The sequence below is a fragment of the Adiantum capillus-veneris genome, chromosome 24 (assembly GCF_014529385.1).
Source record: "Adiantum capillus-veneris isolate H3 chromosome 24, ASM1452938v2, whole genome shotgun sequence".
NCBI lineage: Eukaryota > Viridiplantae > Streptophyta > Polypodiopsida > Polypodiales > Pteridaceae > Adiantum > Adiantum capillus-veneris.
In genome coordinates this window covers 83800705-83817973 of record NC_140954.1, presented here as the reverse complement: position 1 = coordinate 83817973, position 17269 = coordinate 83800705, and the positions used below count along the sequence as shown (strand labels likewise).

General features: G+C 40.0%; 1 protein-coding gene across 1 annotated transcript in view; it reads right to left on the bottom strand.

The window, feature by feature from the left end:
• Window positions 1-11199: 11199 nt before the first annotated feature.
• Window positions 11200-17269, bottom strand: part of LOC147426688 (uncharacterized) — a 12847-nt gene continuing 6777 nt past the window's right edge. Inside the window, exons 2-4 of the mRNA XM_086498230.1 lie at window positions 11676-12646; window positions 11484-11582; window positions 11200-11382 (exon numbers count right to left, since the gene is read on the bottom strand). Of these exons, the coding sequence (XP_086354356.1) occupies window positions 11338-11382; window positions 11484-11582; window positions 11676-12646 (1115 nt within the window). The 3' untranslated portion in view covers window positions 11200-11337. The remainder of the gene's footprint in view (window positions 11383-11483; window positions 11583-11675; window positions 12647-17269) is intronic.

The window sequence follows — 17269 nt, the reverse complement described above, 5'->3', positions numbered from 1 at the left end:
GGGTGCCAAAACGTAGATTGTGCTCTTACCTATCACCTGACCCAAGTGAGCCCAATCCCGTAGCTCCAAAACGAATCAATGATCGTGGAAAGAAAAAAATCACAGAATGCTACACACCCGCTCCCGAGCTAGTTTGGGTACCAAAGAAAGAACGATTTGTTCCACCTAGCTCAGGAAGGGGGGAGTCCCATGACGATTCTAGCTCCTCATGTAATACATCCATAGAGGTAAAAGCTTCTACACAACCTCCATCTATAGTAGTGGACCTCCATGAAGCTACAAAAGAATCCACACCTCCTAGTGTTCAAGAATCACCTGATGAACCACTTCAAGTTCGATCCTGGGAGAGTACCGTACCACCGTTGCAACTTGACGAGGCACCTAGGGTAATAGAAAACTACTGGCAAAAATCCTCACCTATTACCAACTGGAACAATTGGTTTCAAAGGGTGGCAAGCTCATTTCAAACGGTGTGATCTACCCAAGGAAGGGGGGAGTGTTGGCTGACTGTCATCATTCACTTGTTTCCCTCTCAACCTTTTTCCCTGACCTCTCAATCACCAATCTTAGGGAATGTACATATAAAGCTTTATACTCACAAAAAAAAAAAAAAAAGAGCAAGAGCAATTAGCAAACGAGTATGCACCTTAAAAGTCAAAACATTGACTCAGACCTACACATTCACATCTGGTACAGTGAAACAGAAACCTATGCCATAAAACACTTTTGATCCTCATCACTTGAGTGATGGAGGGTAGGTAAGATTAGTACGATAGGAGTGTTTCTGTTTTAGAGTTGAGTGATTAGCGAAGTTCTCTTTTCCCACTAATGTGCCTCCTGGAGGTATTCCTTTTGTTTCATAGTGTGTACAGGAGCGTGTTGCTATTGATAGGATTTGGACCTTCATGGAACCTTTCTCTCGTTCACACTTCAAATCAAGCGTGACCATCGACACAAACAGGTGTTTCTTGTCCATTAGCATTGCCCTTATCTTTTTGCATCTATGATTGTCTGCTTTGATTGTGATTGGTAGCATAATATTCAGCGCATTGGCTTAGTATCAAACATTTAATTCAATGTAATGTTTTGTCATAATCACTTGTCTAGGTTTAAAAATCAAGCAGTCCGACTAAGCTAGTTTGACCAAGCTAGGTATTAGAAATCTTCTCTTAATACCATGGGGCTTAATCCGATTTAGGCAGCATTGTATGAAATGTACTAGGGCTTTCTAGTGGGCTTAACCCTATTGACCTTTAGCTTAAGTATTATAAAGGGAGTTTACTAATGTGATGAGCCTGGGGAGGGTAACAGTGTTATATGACCCCCCAAAGTTACAAAATTTAAATGCTGAAAATGAACAAACAAAAAATTAAAGTGCCACAATGTAAAATTTTAAGCTGGAAGAGAAATCTCAGCTTGATTTGGTACTTCACTCACATGTATCGCCTATGGTACTAGAGCCCTAGAGGTTCCCAGTGTGGGCGCTTTTCCTTGAAAAGCAAAAAACCCAAGGCATACAAAATAAGCACACACATCATAATTGAATCAATGTGAAAAGACTTTGGGGGGTCAAAGGAAAGGTAATCAGTCAGGCGATGATTTCATGAAAAATTCCTTTTATGGTAGCTTAACTACAAGGTTTTCTAGATATAGCCTCTAGTCAGCCCTCGAACATGAATACTTGGCTCTCGCGATTAAACAACTTAATTGACCACAGAAAATTAAGAAGCTTACCCATGGTATTAATATTCGATCTCTAGTGCCTTTCGACCGTCAAATTAGCGACCCCAGACTTGTTTAATTTTTTACCTTTACATCTGTTTATGCATTTGATTACATTGCAATTTAATGTTCATTGCTAACAAATTGTTTGAAATTCTTTGACCAATCAATTTTTCTACCTAAAACTGCATATGCTTTTTAAGAGAATGCAATTACTGTGCCAATGTTGTTTGATTTTGCAGTTACTGAAGAAGGCTAAGGACATTCATCTCAAATGCTCTTCCACCTCGACGAACCAGCTTCAACTCAATAGCTTCCGAGGACGGAATCTACATCAGGAAGGGGGGCATGTTAACCCTCACGGCACACGGACACCCTATGATCTATAAACGTTGTATTATTTAGAGTCAGGTACCGGGCTTGTCGGTCCAATAGGGAAAGGTAGAGTGATCGTCGATGAGAGGCGCACTTTAACTTGGACATTCAAGGGATTAGTTGGTTAAGCATGGGCGCCCAAGTGTGAATGGGGTGAGCTCCTATAAAAGCCAACTAAACCTAATTTTTACTCATTCTCTCATTTGTGCAATTGAAGAGTGCTCTTGCTCCATCTCCATCTCCATCTTCTTCTTCTTCACCTCCTTGTGTGTGTGTGTGTGTGTGTGTGTGAGAGAGAGAGAGAGAGGGAGAGTGTGTGTGCGATCGAGCATTACGAAGGCACGGCGGCGGCGAGGCGGTTGAGCGCGGCACGACTGCAGCTTCTTCTTCATCGCGACGAGGAATCCACCACGAAGGCGAGCGTAGAGCGGTGAGTGAGACACCCTTTGTTCTCTTGAGCTTGCTAGTTTAGGCTTGTTGTGTGCTTGGAGCCGTTTTTGGCTCGCACATGGTGTATTGGCAAGTCTCTTGCTTCGACAGTGCGGCAAGGAGCGCACAAGGGCATAAAGAATCTTCACACATTACAATTGAAGTACCTTGTACCCTATGATTTTGTTGTCAAGGTCCTTTTGGTTTCCTATGAGTACTGATGGTTTGGCCATTCTATGTCACCTACCTTGTACCCTATGATTTTGTTGACAAGGTCCTTTTGATTTCCTATACATACTAATGGTTTGACCATCCAATGCCACCTACCAATAGTTTGACCAACTGATGCCAAAAAGTGTTTTTTATTGTTAATTAATTTATGAACCCTTCAAAAAATCCATCTATTATAGATTTCTAGCCTCGACGAGGCCATAGAGGAGAGGCTACAAAATCCTTCAAACTTCTCACCATCCCTATTGTCGCCATCACATCAAATATGGTATGACCCTTGTTTACACATTAGTGTTTTTAGAAGGTCGCTTGATGTGAAGCTCTATATTCCTTTGTAAGGCTTTAGAGTCAATGTCAAAATTGGAGATTTTTCTTTCTTTTGTTGAAGTAAAACTAGAGGTGTGTATGAATTGGTTTCTCTTTTTGGCCTGTAAAGGCCTTAATATCCAAATGGATGAAGGTTCTTCAATTCTGGGTGTTTGACAAGTGTCCCTCAAAGGAGCATTAAAAGTCTTGAAGGCCTTTAAGAGCATTGAAGAGAAAGCCTTTCACATGATCTTTCCCAATGCTACATTTACTTTATTTTGGAAAGGGTGCAACAAATGATTTGAACATAATAAATTTTTAAAAAATTTTGAATTTCTAAAATCATAAATCATTTTTAACTTAAGAACAGGGCTTGCCAAAAGCATTTTTCCTAACCAATTAAGGGCACACTTGGAAGTCTGCCGATTTTTAGGTCAAAATATTAAAGATTTGTCAGTTTTTACATTAAAATTTATAAATATTTATGGTGTTTGTCAAGGCCATCTCATAATCTAGCCAAGATTTTGCAAATCTAATCGGTTAGAAATACACTAAGTCTCAGGTTTTTTTTCGAACACTGCTTAAGAAGTAAACTAAATTCCACAGCTTTATGTTAAGAACTAAATAAAAGGTTTCTTCTAAATGATACCCCTCTCTCTCTCTCTCTCATCACTATGAGCTTTTACCTTTTTAAAATGGAGTTTTAACTCTCACGACCCCTCAATAGTCACCTTTTTCCTTTTGAAGGCCTCTGTGAATACTTCACCTTGTTAAAGAGGATGCAAACTTTGACTCATGGATGAACTTATTTATTGAGACACATTTATGGGAGAGTTTATTTAAGTTTTCATTCATTCTAAAGGAATGAATCTCTCTCTCTCTCTCACTCACTCTCTCTCTCTCACACACACACACACACATGAAATGATGGTGTATATATTGGTGGAAGTAGTGCCGGGAAAAAACTTTGCATCAAACCTACATAAATCCCTTCAAGGCAATCCTTAACAAAAGAGTTTACAAATTAAGCTATGTTTTTGCCATTTTTGTGCTATGGTTTAGCAAATGCTACCTGATTTTTGTTTCCTTTTTCCTATTGTCTCAATTAGACATTCCAAATTAGCCACACTTTTCCCAAACATTGGCTAAAAGACAAGGAAAGACTAAGAATTCACAAGCAAGCATGCATATATATGCATATACATATATATATATATATATATATATATATATATTTATTTATTTATTTATTTTAGATTAATATATAACCTTATAAACTTATTAATATATAACCTTTAGAGGTGTTTGTCAAGGCCATCTAATAATCTAGCCAAGATTTTTCACATATAACGGATTAAAAATACACTAAGTCTCGGGTTTTTTTCGAACACTACTTAAGAAGTAAACTAAATTCCACATTATGTTAAAAACTAAATAAAAGGTTTCTTTTAAACAATACCCTCTCTCTCCCTCTCTCTCTCTCTCTCTCACACACACACACACACATCACTATGAGCTTTTAACTTTTTAAAATGAATTTTTAACTCTTGTAACCCCTCAATAGTCACCTTTTTCCTTTTGAAGGCCTCTATGAATACTTCACCTTGTTAAAGAGGATGCAAACTTTGACTCATGGATGAACTTATTTATTGAGACACGTTTATGGGAGAGTTTATTTAAGTTTTCATTCATTCTGAAGGAATGACTCTCTCTCTCTCTCTCTCTCTCTCTCTCACACACACACACACACACACATGAAATGAATGGTGTATCTATTGGTGGAAGTAGTGCCGGGAAAAAACTTTGCATCACACCTACATAAATCCCTTCAAGGCAATCCTTAACAGAAGATTTTACAAATTAACCTATGTTTTTGCCATTTTTATGCTATGTTTTAGCAAATGCTAGCTGATTTTTGTTTCCTTTTTCCTATTGTCTCAATTAGCCATTTCAAATTTCCAACCTGCTCAAGGTTATGCTCAGCCACACTTTTCCCAAATATTGGCTAAAAGACAAGGGAAGACTGAGAATTCACAAGCAAGCGCGCGCGCGCACACACACACACAGATACAGAGATATATATATATATATATATATATATATATATATATATATATATATATATAATATATATATATATATATATATATATATATATATATATATATATATATATATATATAACCTTACAAACTTAGAGGATCAATATATACGTCCAATACACCTCTAGTATATTGCTTCTCTAGGTTTTCTAAGTTCACACAAAAGGTCATTTAACTATGAAATTTAAAAATTCCAATAGTGTGGCCTTTTTAGAGTAGCACACATGCTAAGGTATTAAGACCCTATTTAGACTCGCTCTCACTCACAACAAAAAAATTTGTTACTCTTCTTTGCCTTGCCTTCTGTTGTAGGTGGCATTGCTCCATTTCCTCATTAATATCATGCCACCGTCAGAGTCCCTCCACAAACTCAACACATGAGTGCACTATAAACACATTTCTAACCCTACTCCTACTTCTAATGTGCCAAAGAAGAAATCTTGGTCAATGACTAAAAAAAAATTGCACCACACTTTTTCAAACGATGTCAAAGGTCCTTCAGACCTCTTAATGATGTTTGCAAATTTTTCTGATGTGAGCATATGTTTGTTCTTTTATTATAGATTTCTATGGTTGTCTAGTGTATGAGAAGTCTTCCACCAACATGTCCTTGTTTGGATGTACAAAACTTTGCTACATCTCAATCAAACTTGATACATCTCCATATGTATGACTTTTTGTGTAATAACTGTCACACAAAAGGTCATATAGTTGTAACAATTAAGAAATCCATTATTGTGGCATTTTTTGCCCCAATTTCTTGCTTGCATAAGGCCATAGGGTAAGGTTGAGAAAATGTGCACCTTCCTAATGGTTGATACATAGGTTTTTGATGGTGGACAAGTGTCCTTTTCGATTAAAAGGGAAGGTTTTATAAAGATTCTATCTTTCTTTTATAGTGTAAACGGGTTTTTTCATCATTGTAACTTGGTCCTTTCATTTAATGCTCACGTGATATCCTTTTCTTTTTTTTCTTTGTTTAGTTTGTAAACGGGTTCCTTCATTTAAAGACTTAATGATCTTTTTTTAGTTTTTTGATTTAAAATATACTTTTTTAGTTGTAAATTTTCCTTTCGTTTCAAGACAATTAACAACAAAAGAATTGTAAATTGTCCTTAAATGAAATAACTTGTTCACAAATAATTTTCTTTTTCAACTTTTGGTTTTAATATGCAAATGTTGTCTTGTTACTTTCGTGTAACATGTATCATTAATAGGGATTAGGTTTAGACATTTTCAATATTAATAAAATACATTTCAAAGGAAAACTCATATATACATATCACATGCAACACTTGATCAAGAGAACGTAACAAGAAGAAGAATGACATTAATATGTGCATCTTCATGAAATATTGTTATTATTCAATTAAATTTTTACAAAAAATTAGTTAGTCCTCTTATTAGTGGTTGTGAAAATGCAAGTACCAACCTCAACATTTGCTTTACTGTGATGGTTATTGGAGCTGTCAACAAAGCATCATAAAATTCATCACCACCAACCTGCTCTTGCAAAACAATTGTACTGTGTTCTAAAGTCCTTTTTCCCTAATCATCCAATGACCTTATAACAAAATTCCAATCCTCAGGTGTTACACACCCTCTCTGAGAGTCTTGCACTTCCTTGAGTGCCCCTATCCTTACTGCTTTTTGATCTTTCCAGTTCAAATTGTTCGGGTTGTCCACTGCTTCCAAGGTGAATTTTCCAACCTTGACCTTTGCCCTAGTAACCACCATGGCATCAATACATCCACTGGGTTCTGGAACATCCTCAATTAGGATACAAGCCGGGCAATCACAATTATAATGCATAGGTGTTTTCTGAGTTAGAATGCTCTCCTGCACCTGTTGATTAGTTTGATGTTTCTTTTTGGGAAACTCTACCTTTTTCTCAATCCATTCTTCTTCAGTCCATGCCTCTTTAGACCACTCCTCCAAAATCACTAAGTTAGCCTGACCTGGAGGTCTTTGTTGTTGTTGTGGTGGAAGTGGTTAATTTTGTTAGTCCCTGAAATCTCCTGTTAGCACCCTGAGGAGCCACCACATTTGCAGCTTCCTTTCTCATTTTTTGAGTAATATATTCAGGTCTTCTTCCCCTGAAATCTAGATTATAGTAACAATTTTTATATGACCATATCTTTGACACACCTGACAATATGGTTTTCCTAACATTTCAAAATGATTCATTCCAATTGTCTGCAATTTCTCCTCAATGATTTTGTTGACTGCATTTGCAATTATTGCTTCCTTTCATTCTTATGTTTACCCTTATCTTTCTTTCGCTTCTTCTTTTCTGACCAATCTTCCTCCTCATCATTTTCAGAGTCAACTTCCATATCCTGATCTGAATCATCAATTCTTGACTCTGAGTATTCTGGCTCTGAGTTTGAATCCTCATTATTATTCTTATTCTTCTCCTTTAGTCTGCCTTACCTCCATATCTTCTTTCAGCTCTTGCAGCTGCTTCCACCAAATCAGTAAAATCCTGTGCATTTTCTAATGGGGGTCTCCCTGCTACTACACTTTTGACATCCTTTTTGAGTCCCTTACAAAAATAGTCCCCCAATTGCTCATAGAAGATTGTTGTGCTGCTTCCAACCTATTATTTAAATTTCTAAACTTTTGTGCATAATCTTCAACCAACAAATCTTTCTGCTTCAATTTCCTCAACTTCTTCAAAATGTCTTCAGGTGTTTTATCGTCCCTGAACCTTATTAAAAATTTCTACCTCAAATCATTATAATAATAAAAAAGCTGCCATGCCATACTCTAAGAACCAATCCATGGCCTTATCCTACAGTGTTGTTGAAAAATGCTCTTTCTTCACTACATCCGGATGTAGCACCTCATAACCACTTGCAGACCACCTTGTTTAAAGCTAAACAACATGGCTATCAGCATCTTGGGACTTTTTCCCCTTCAACTTTGCCGCCCCCACTTTGGGATTTGGTGCAGCCATTGGAGGTGTCAGAAGAGTTTTGAGTACTCTTACTGGGAGTGGATCAAAAGGTAAAGTACATGTCCCTGATGGTACCAACTGCAATTTTCTTCTTGCCCTTAAAATTGACGGAGTCAGCAGTACATTAACCAATTGTCCCAAAAGTGGGTTTACTGTGGGAGGAGTTGTCTTTTGTCCTTCTCGGTTTGCAGGTGGGGTCTCCTATAGCCTGTGTTTAGTTCTTGCAGTTCAATACCCGCCCCAACAGTTTCCTCTCTTGCAACAAGGCCCTTTACAGGTTCTTCTTGGTCATCACTACTCAACTCTTCTTCATGCCTTTCCCTTGCAGCAAACTCTCTTCTCAGTTTAAACCTTGTGCCATATGAGTGTTGTGGTAAATTGGACCCTTGTCCAAACCCACTCATACATGATTTCTTCTTTTCTGACTTTAATACTATACCAACACTTTCCTTTCATACAAACTATAACATGAAGGTAAATTGCATGTCCCAAAAGGTATAAATGAAGTAACTACCTTGTCAGCCACTACAATTTTGATTTTCCCTGGTAAATTCGGGAAGAACTCCTTCAAGTACTTGGTTGCATATTCCTCAGACTCTTCCTACGGGGTTACCCAATTGGAGAATTCCCTCAGGTGGTCTATGTCAACTTGCATATCAGTTCCCCATTGTATTCCTGACTGCCATACGGTTCAGGCTGAATTCGAACCGATTGCAATATCACCAAAGTGTTAGGAACACACAGCCTTAACAGATATTAAGTGCAAGAAACACGTAGTGTATAAATAAACGAGGCAGGAGACTACATATTAAAACACAGAACTGCATAATAGAGGAATAAGAAACACCATAATGAAGATAAGAAAGTGTAGCATCTACTGTATATTCATCATCACAATCGAACTACAGAGAAAAAGCAACAGTACGACTGCAGGAGACTGCCAAAACTGCATGTCGATTACATCCAAAAACTGCTACACTTGATATGACCCTTCAAGAATTTTAAAAACTAACTAGACATAAAGTTCTTGTGTAAACAAACCCCTAAGGCTTAAAGCTAAGACCTTAGTTACACCTAAAAAGTAACTGCCCTGATAGATGAGGCACCAAAAGATCCTTCAACCAAGAGGAGTCAATCATAGATTTGATATTAATTGAATGGTAATTGAGAATCTTTATGAACTTAAAATTTGGTAGAGTGCTAGAAAATCTTGGCATAATCGGTGAAAATTTTTGTAGACCATCACCGAGGAGGAAGATTTCCCACTATCTGTGAAGAAGGGAAGAACACATACTTAGATACTAACTTATAAATATCGTCAATTTCTATGGGAATAACTTGGGATTGAAGTTTCAAACCCATCCCTCAGTTATCATTATGTCTTGACTTTACTGAAGCTAAATGATCATGGAGCATGTTTCTATTTGGATGCAAAAGATAGACTTTGTGTATGGATAGACGACCATGAGATAGAGTTTGAAGAGGAAGTTTGAACCAATAAACAAGAAGGATCCTACATGAATCCTAGGGGAATGATGTATATGATAGTATAAAACCAAGACATTGTGGAAACAAATCTAAAACTAAGGCTCCTAGTGAAGATATCATGAAAAGACCCATACTATTACTAATCAACTCCGTAATAATCAACTCCGGGATCATAAGATGCTTGAAAAATGACAATGTGAAACTTGAATAAAATATTATGGGTGAAAAATTCAAGAATGAAAACCCTCTTGGATAGCAAGATCTTATATATGTTTAGGAAGGAAGATGGAGCCATGCCCGTCTTTTGTTTTGAGACAAATAAAATAATAAGTTTACATTATATTAGGGGTATTTAGCGAGACATTACAAGTCTAGAGTAGGAACAGTGGATGCTCCACAACCCTCCATCCATAGTAAGTGCAATGAGAGTGGTTCTAGCATAAGCCAAATGCAAGTCCAAGAGCTAGTCTAAATGCTTTGATACTACAAGATTGGGTTAACGAAGGAATCCATGCAACACCTAACATGAATATAAATGGTAACATAAAAAAAGCCGCTTTATTTACATTGCCAAAAGTATAAGCTGAGAAGAGGAAGGTTATGTTTTACCTCCTTCCTTGAGCTTTCTTAAGCAAGATGCTCTATTTGAGGCAGCATGAGAGCATTAATGACCTCTCCGATTGCGTACTTTGAGAGAATATTTGAATAAGAGGAAGTCCTTAATTCAAGTGAGCATGAAGATGACAAAGAGTTGGGTGGCTTCTTCTTTCTTTGTTTCGTTTTAGGCTTCTTCTCAATCTCCTCAGAGTGATGAGAGGAATGAGAGCTTGAATATCTCCTCCTAAATGGATGTTATGGTGAGGGAGTTATTTGATGTCTCCTAGGGTGTACATCTGCATAAAATGACACAGAAGTGTCTTCTTCATTCACATTTCTCTACTGTATCTTTGTGCTTCTTCTTTCTCTTCACCTCACGTTGAGGGCTTCATCCTCTTCTTTTAGTAGATGAATGCTTCATTCGCTCGATATAATTTCCTACTTTTGAAGTCTCTTTGTGAGACCTCATAGCAGGATCCTATTTGGGAGTAGAAACAATAAGATTCTATGTTTGTAGTTGTATCTGGATAGCAACTTGCAAACACTATAAGAGGTTGTGTGCTCTTGTGACGCTGTTAGCGACGGAAATACACTGGGTTTTTATAACCCCCGGCGTCGCTAAAACCGTCGCTATGAGCGTCGCTATATGCGTCGCTATATAGAGACGCTTATAGCGACGCATATAGCGACATTTACACAGAAGACTATAGCGACGCTCATAGCGACGCTACAGAGCCATAAGTAGCAACGCTTATAGCGACGCCCGAGATTTTTTTTTTTTGGTGGCAGGGCATTGAATGCCCTGCCACCCATCAACCATATTGTACTTGATTCACTTTTAAAAAAAAATGCAAGGGTAGATAATAGACCCAAAATAGTCACCCACAAGACGCATTGTTTGCAAAATTGACAATTGTACACATCATAGGCAAAATGAATTGATTGGCAAATGTAATAATGACAATTGTACAACATCATAGGCATAAAGAATTGATTGGCAAAAGGAACTGCAGTGACAAATGTAATAATATACATGGTTCAAAAAGACGTATAAAATCCGTCACATGATACATAAGCTATGAGAAACCCTAAACTAATGCTATCTAGCTACGGCTAAACTGACGTCGTCTAGTCAGACGTCTCATCGCGTCCAAGCGGCGTATCTGTCGGATTCTGCAAAAAAAGACAATAAGACAGCTTTCAGTAGGTATAAACATATAACGACATTTATAAAACAATACAAAAAATAAAAAAGAGTAAACCCTAATACTAACCATGCCGCCGCGAGAACTGAGAATGTCCATCAGGGCGTTTAAGCCCTTCCTGCCTGCGTACTCGCGCTCGTACGTGGGATCACGTCCTGTCATCGACCACTGTCAAAACATACAAAGATTTCATTATGTTAGAATTAAAAAACTCATAAACCCTAAACTATCGAACATAAAGAGCAATGTGAAAACACTTACAAAATCGGCCTCAAATGATGCCCATCCACCGCTCCCCAAGTGGTGCGAGCTCCCTGCCTCTACTCGCGCTCTGGCTGCATCCTTTTGTTGCTTCCACTTGTCGGGATTCTCACGCGCTGCTTTCTTCGCATTCTTCCAATCTTCTTTGGCCAGCCAATCTGGCCTGTTCCACCCATTCTTGATTTCTTTTTGCACTTCGGAACGCTTGTGTTTGCAGTATTCGCGCATTCGAATCTTCATCAGGTCTTCATTGAAGCGCTGATCCCGTGTTGGAACGGGAAACTCATCATGAAGTATGCTGATGACTCTGTTTTTTAAATCACTTGGTACTTCACTCCATTTGTTTAGTATGTAGTGTCTAAACAGCTGAGAGCAAAGACCACGCATGCGCGAGATCACCTTCTTGCCGTCATCATCCATGGTGATGCCGCCGCTGATGTCGACGGAGTAAGGCAAGCCCTCTGGCCGGTGACGCGTGAACCTGGGTGTCCCGGCAGGGGTCTCTAGCGGCGTGTCGATGGGGGTACGGACGTCAGGTGTCTCCACCGGCGTCTGGGCCCCGAAGCGAGGAGTGTCGAGTGGGGTGGCTCCTGGCGGAGTAGGTAGAGGTGTGTAGCTTCTAGGAACAGTCAGTCGTGCAAAACCTGGCGTAGATGGCGATGCTGTGGCTGGTGTGGGGGCGGACAAAGAAGGGGAGGGTAAAGAGCCTCGTCGAACACGAGGCGGTGTGGAGGCATCGGTGGCGGAATCCCCACAACAACCGCCACCGCCACCACTAGAGCGCCGGTGTCTAGATGAGTGTGAAGCTCGTCTCGTCGACGCCGAAGCTTCGGAGCGCGCCGAATGCTCCGAAAGAGAGGGAGATGCGGATGGAGTAGGAACGCGCGATGATGCGCCAGAGCGATGACGCTCCACGTACCACTGTCTCTGCTGCGGTGACAAAGAAGAAAGAAACTCCTCATCATCCATACCTGCATTAAACACACGAATATTTAAACTTAATATTGAATGAATAGAGTAGACAATGACGCAAAGACCATTAAATACAATGACGTAATGACGCATATAAATACAATGACGCAATGAATTGAGTGATAGAAGAGGCAAGTCGAAAACTCAGAATTTTCAATCAAAAGATGTGAGCGCGAGTAGAAAAGAGCGTTATACACCATGGAAGGTACTTAGAGAGGCAGAGCTTTTACAACACGGAGCAACATTGTTCAAATACAATATTTGTGGCTTTAAGAGATCTCTCTCTCATCCTCGCATAACTAAGCATAACTTCCTATATCTATATAGAGCTCTCCGTTTAAACACATATCCTCTGTTTCATTTTGTAGCTCCTCTGCATGCACCCCATATAGAGTAGTAGCATCTTGATGCTCGTCTGGCACCACCGCAGCGGCTTCTGATTGAGCATCTTCGCTGATCTCCTCCATTGATGTCGTTGTCATTGGCACATGATAGCCTTCATACGTTCTTGCACTACGAGGGGCTACCTCTATGACGTACCACCAGTTTGATGTAGACTTTGTAGGATGAAATATTACCTGCCAGAGCCACATAACTTACATGAGAGCTTTCAAGCACATAACTTGTAAAAGGGGGATGTTAACTATTTACATACTTACTTGTTCACAATGCTCGGGTAGTACGAAAGTGTCTCTTAGGTCAGTCCATTTCTTAATAGAATCCACCTCAAGAAAATCAGACTCTCCTCTACGCACAGTAGCGTTGCGACCCTCCATGATTATCTTGAACCATTGCACGTCGAACAAGTCGACAAAAAATCCTCTGTAATCGATCCTCAAAATCTCTTGCAGCGTGTCGAAGTAAGTGAGTTCCGCCACCACAGGATCTGCATCAGAGGAACGTCGTCGACTAGACTGTTTAAATTTTGCCATGATTCCACAATCTTGAGTAAAACGCTTTTTGTCGATTCATTCCACCCTAAAATGTCGACCTTTAGACCATGCTGCTGTGTATGACTTATACTACAACGAACAAAGATTATGAGTGGCCGTTTAAACGTTTATAAATAAAGTCACTTGCTAGTCGTACATTGCAAACTTACCTTGGTCGCGCAACCCCGAGAGTACTCCCACTCTTCTTCAGTCACTTCGTCACCGCATTGTTGTGCGCTTTTCAATTGGTTGTGCAACCATCTTAAGCTCATGAAGGTTGGTAGGCTCTCCAAAACCGCTGGATAGTGCATCGGTGGTCGTCTTCCCCGTCTCCACTCGATTCGTGCCCTTTGTCGCTCTTGCTTTGCATCCTCATATTGTGAAATCCACTTTTGCATCACTGGATTGTGAAGCATGCAAAATCGGTTGATTTTAGCCTCTAGATCTTCCGTCATCTTCTTCTCAACACCGAGATTGCACATGACAATCCCAGATATGCGCTCATCATCTATGGTTCGCCATAGCGTGTCCCGGGATTTATCAAATCCGTCTAGCCACTCTCCAATGTACACTAGGGACTCTGATACCAACCAACCTTCTGCCATGCTACCCTCCGGACGTGCCTTTTGACGCACATATCCCTTAAGCGTTTTCATGAAACGCTCTAAGAAGAACATCCATCTGGAATGAACTGTGCCAGCTATTTCCCCCTCATCAACTATGTGAACAAGAAGATGCACCTGAGTGGTTAGCATTGTAGTAGGAAAATGTTTCTCAAACATGCACACAAGCTCCGCAGCATTTAGTTTGGCGAATGGTATGGAGTCTACGTTGATCTCCTTTTGTGAGATCCATTGCACCAGCTTTGCAAGTTTGTAGATTGTGTTACGGATGTCGAGAGACAAACATCCCTCAATGGCAACCGGTAAAATAAACTGTAAAGTATGTGCAGCAATGATATTAAAGTCCATATTTTATGCAATGATATTAAAGTCCACTATGAACGTACCTGACACATTTTATGCCAATCGTGTGACTTCAAACCGGTAAGCTTTCCTTCTTTAGTAAAACACGTTGGGAGCGAGTGCATTACGCTAGTGGGGGTCCGCAAAGATCGAATGGTCTCTTTTACTTTGCGTTCTTGGGCTCCTGTGAAAATCCATGGTGCTTTAGGGAGTTTTATCGATCCATCAGACGCTGTTTGCGGCCAATATTGCTCCATACGATCCACATTTCTAAGGTCAACTCTGGCTCCCAAAGTATCTTTCTTGCCGGTCAGATGGTCCCATAGTAGATTACCCACATTCTTGAATATGTGCATTGGATCGAGCAAGTGATTGATCATGAGTCGGGGCCAGTATGGTAACTCGTACCATAGAGATAGTCTCTTCATCCCTGGAGGCAATCCGTCATCGCACATCTCCTTCTGCTCTAACCATGCTTGTGCAGTTATCCTTGGTGGTTCTCTTGCCAAAAAGTCTTCGCGTAACACATGATTCTCTGGAAGATACGCTTGATGACCTTCGTAGATTTGCTTCTTCAGTGAGGGTGCCCTACGTGCATTCAGTCTAGGTCCACATGTGACACATGCTCTGTATCCGCTTGTTTGAAGCCCTGCATGTATACACATGATAATAGATCAACTATGGGAAAAAACAAGATTTACAGTGTCTGAGTGAGGAGTGCCAATAGATCACCTGAGCATTCTGTTAGCCCGGGATAGTCATGCATGGTCCACATTAGAATGCCTCTGATCAAAGCATTCCGTCGTCCTGTGTGTCGGCTCATATCCACCACCTCTATGCCAATCCACAATTGTTGTAGCTCTTCCAATAGTGGACGAAGATACACATCCATATTCCCCACTTTATATCGCCCTGGCACAATCAAGCTTAGCCATAGGTGCCCCTTCTTCGTAGTCAACCACGGGGGAATGTTGTAGTTGACGATGACAACGGGCCATACACTGTAAGATGTTGATCTTTGACCAAATGGATTTACGCCATCCATAGCTAGGCCTAAACGCAAATTTTGAGCTTCCCTGGCAAAATCCGACCATGTTCCATCTATATGTTTCCACGCTACGCAATCTGTAGGAATTCGTAGCACACCATCCGAAGATTTATTCTCCTCATGCCATGATGCTAGGGCGGCCATGGACTTACATTCGAAGAAATGCTTGATGCTAGGAAGCAGAGGGAAATGTCGCAAAACCTTTTGTGGAATTTTTATCCCGTGGAGATCTACTCGATATCTTTCGGAATCACATTTCGGACACTTCTCCATGTCTATGTATTCCCCTCTGAAAAGAATGCAGTCATTAGGACAAGCGTGGATAGAATTGTAATCCATCCCCAAGTTTCGCAAAATCTTTCTTGCTTCATCTCGGGAATCTGGCATCACATTGTCAGCTGGTAGTATGTGCTCTTTCAGCAATCTACACAACATAAAAATATGATACAGTCGTGTAAAAATCTATCAGATCATTATACATTTAGAGTTTTATTAAAGTAAACTAATTGTAATAGATCACCTGAAAAGCGCTGTGACGCTAGTGTCACTCCATCCAAACTTTGCTTGCATGTTCAGAAGAACCAGCAGTGCTTTCAATCTAAACATACGTGCTCCATTATACAATGGCGTATCGGCTTCACTTTTCATATCATCATAGATAAGCCTTTCTGAATCCATGATCGTCTCGATCATTTCATCAATCTCGGGCTCAAACATTGCCTCGTTGGGAATGTGCTCTGCATGATCATCCCCCGAGCTGTCAGAGGCTACATCTTGTGGCCTCACATATGCTGCTTGACCAAAGCGCCTGCGAACACGTCTATTGGGTTGCAAGATTGCTGCTTGTTGGCCAGCGTCAGAGTCCGACGAGTTATAATTGGCAACAACTCGATCTATAATAGATGGATCGAACTCGCCAAATTCGCGAACGTGCTGCAAAGAAACACGTCTTGTCCGTCGCACAGCATGCTTGCATTGATTACAAGGACATAAGACCCTCGTTGAGAGATAGGTGTTTCGGTTGGACGGTCCCACATCCTCGTCACTACTCATAATGAGGATAAAAAACTTATAACCTGGACAAAAAATTTAATATTCTATTGGCCTTCTTCGTCTTATCTCTCTCTCTCTCTCTCTCTCTCTCTCTCTCTCTCTCTCTCTCTCTCTCTCTCTCTCTCTCTCTCTTTACCTCACATTCTCTAGTCATGTCCAATCCCCGCACACCTCGGTCTAGAGGTGCACGGAGATCAGAACCACCGGGTTATAATCTCGTCTTTATTGGTCAATACCTATATTTGTGGGTACAAGAAATCTACACACCCACGTCTACATGATACTGCATGTAGTGGACAAAACCCCTTTGCCTCTTCTCTAGCTGTAGCACTTCACAGCATCTTAACATCTTTTCACAGTAGATCTTTTCACTGTTCGTATAACTCTAAACCCTAAACCGTAAGTAATTCTTGCATGGACTCGATCTAATGTAAATAAGCGTAAATCTAAATAAACGTAAATCTAACTAAAAATAAACCTAAATCTAATTTAACGTAAGTCTACATCTAACCTACTCTTTAACGTCTTTTGGGATAGTTTCCTACGACGTTAAAACTCTCTTCTTCTTGTGTGTGTGTGTGTGTGTGTGTGTGTGTGTGTGGGTAAACCTAAATAAATCTAAGT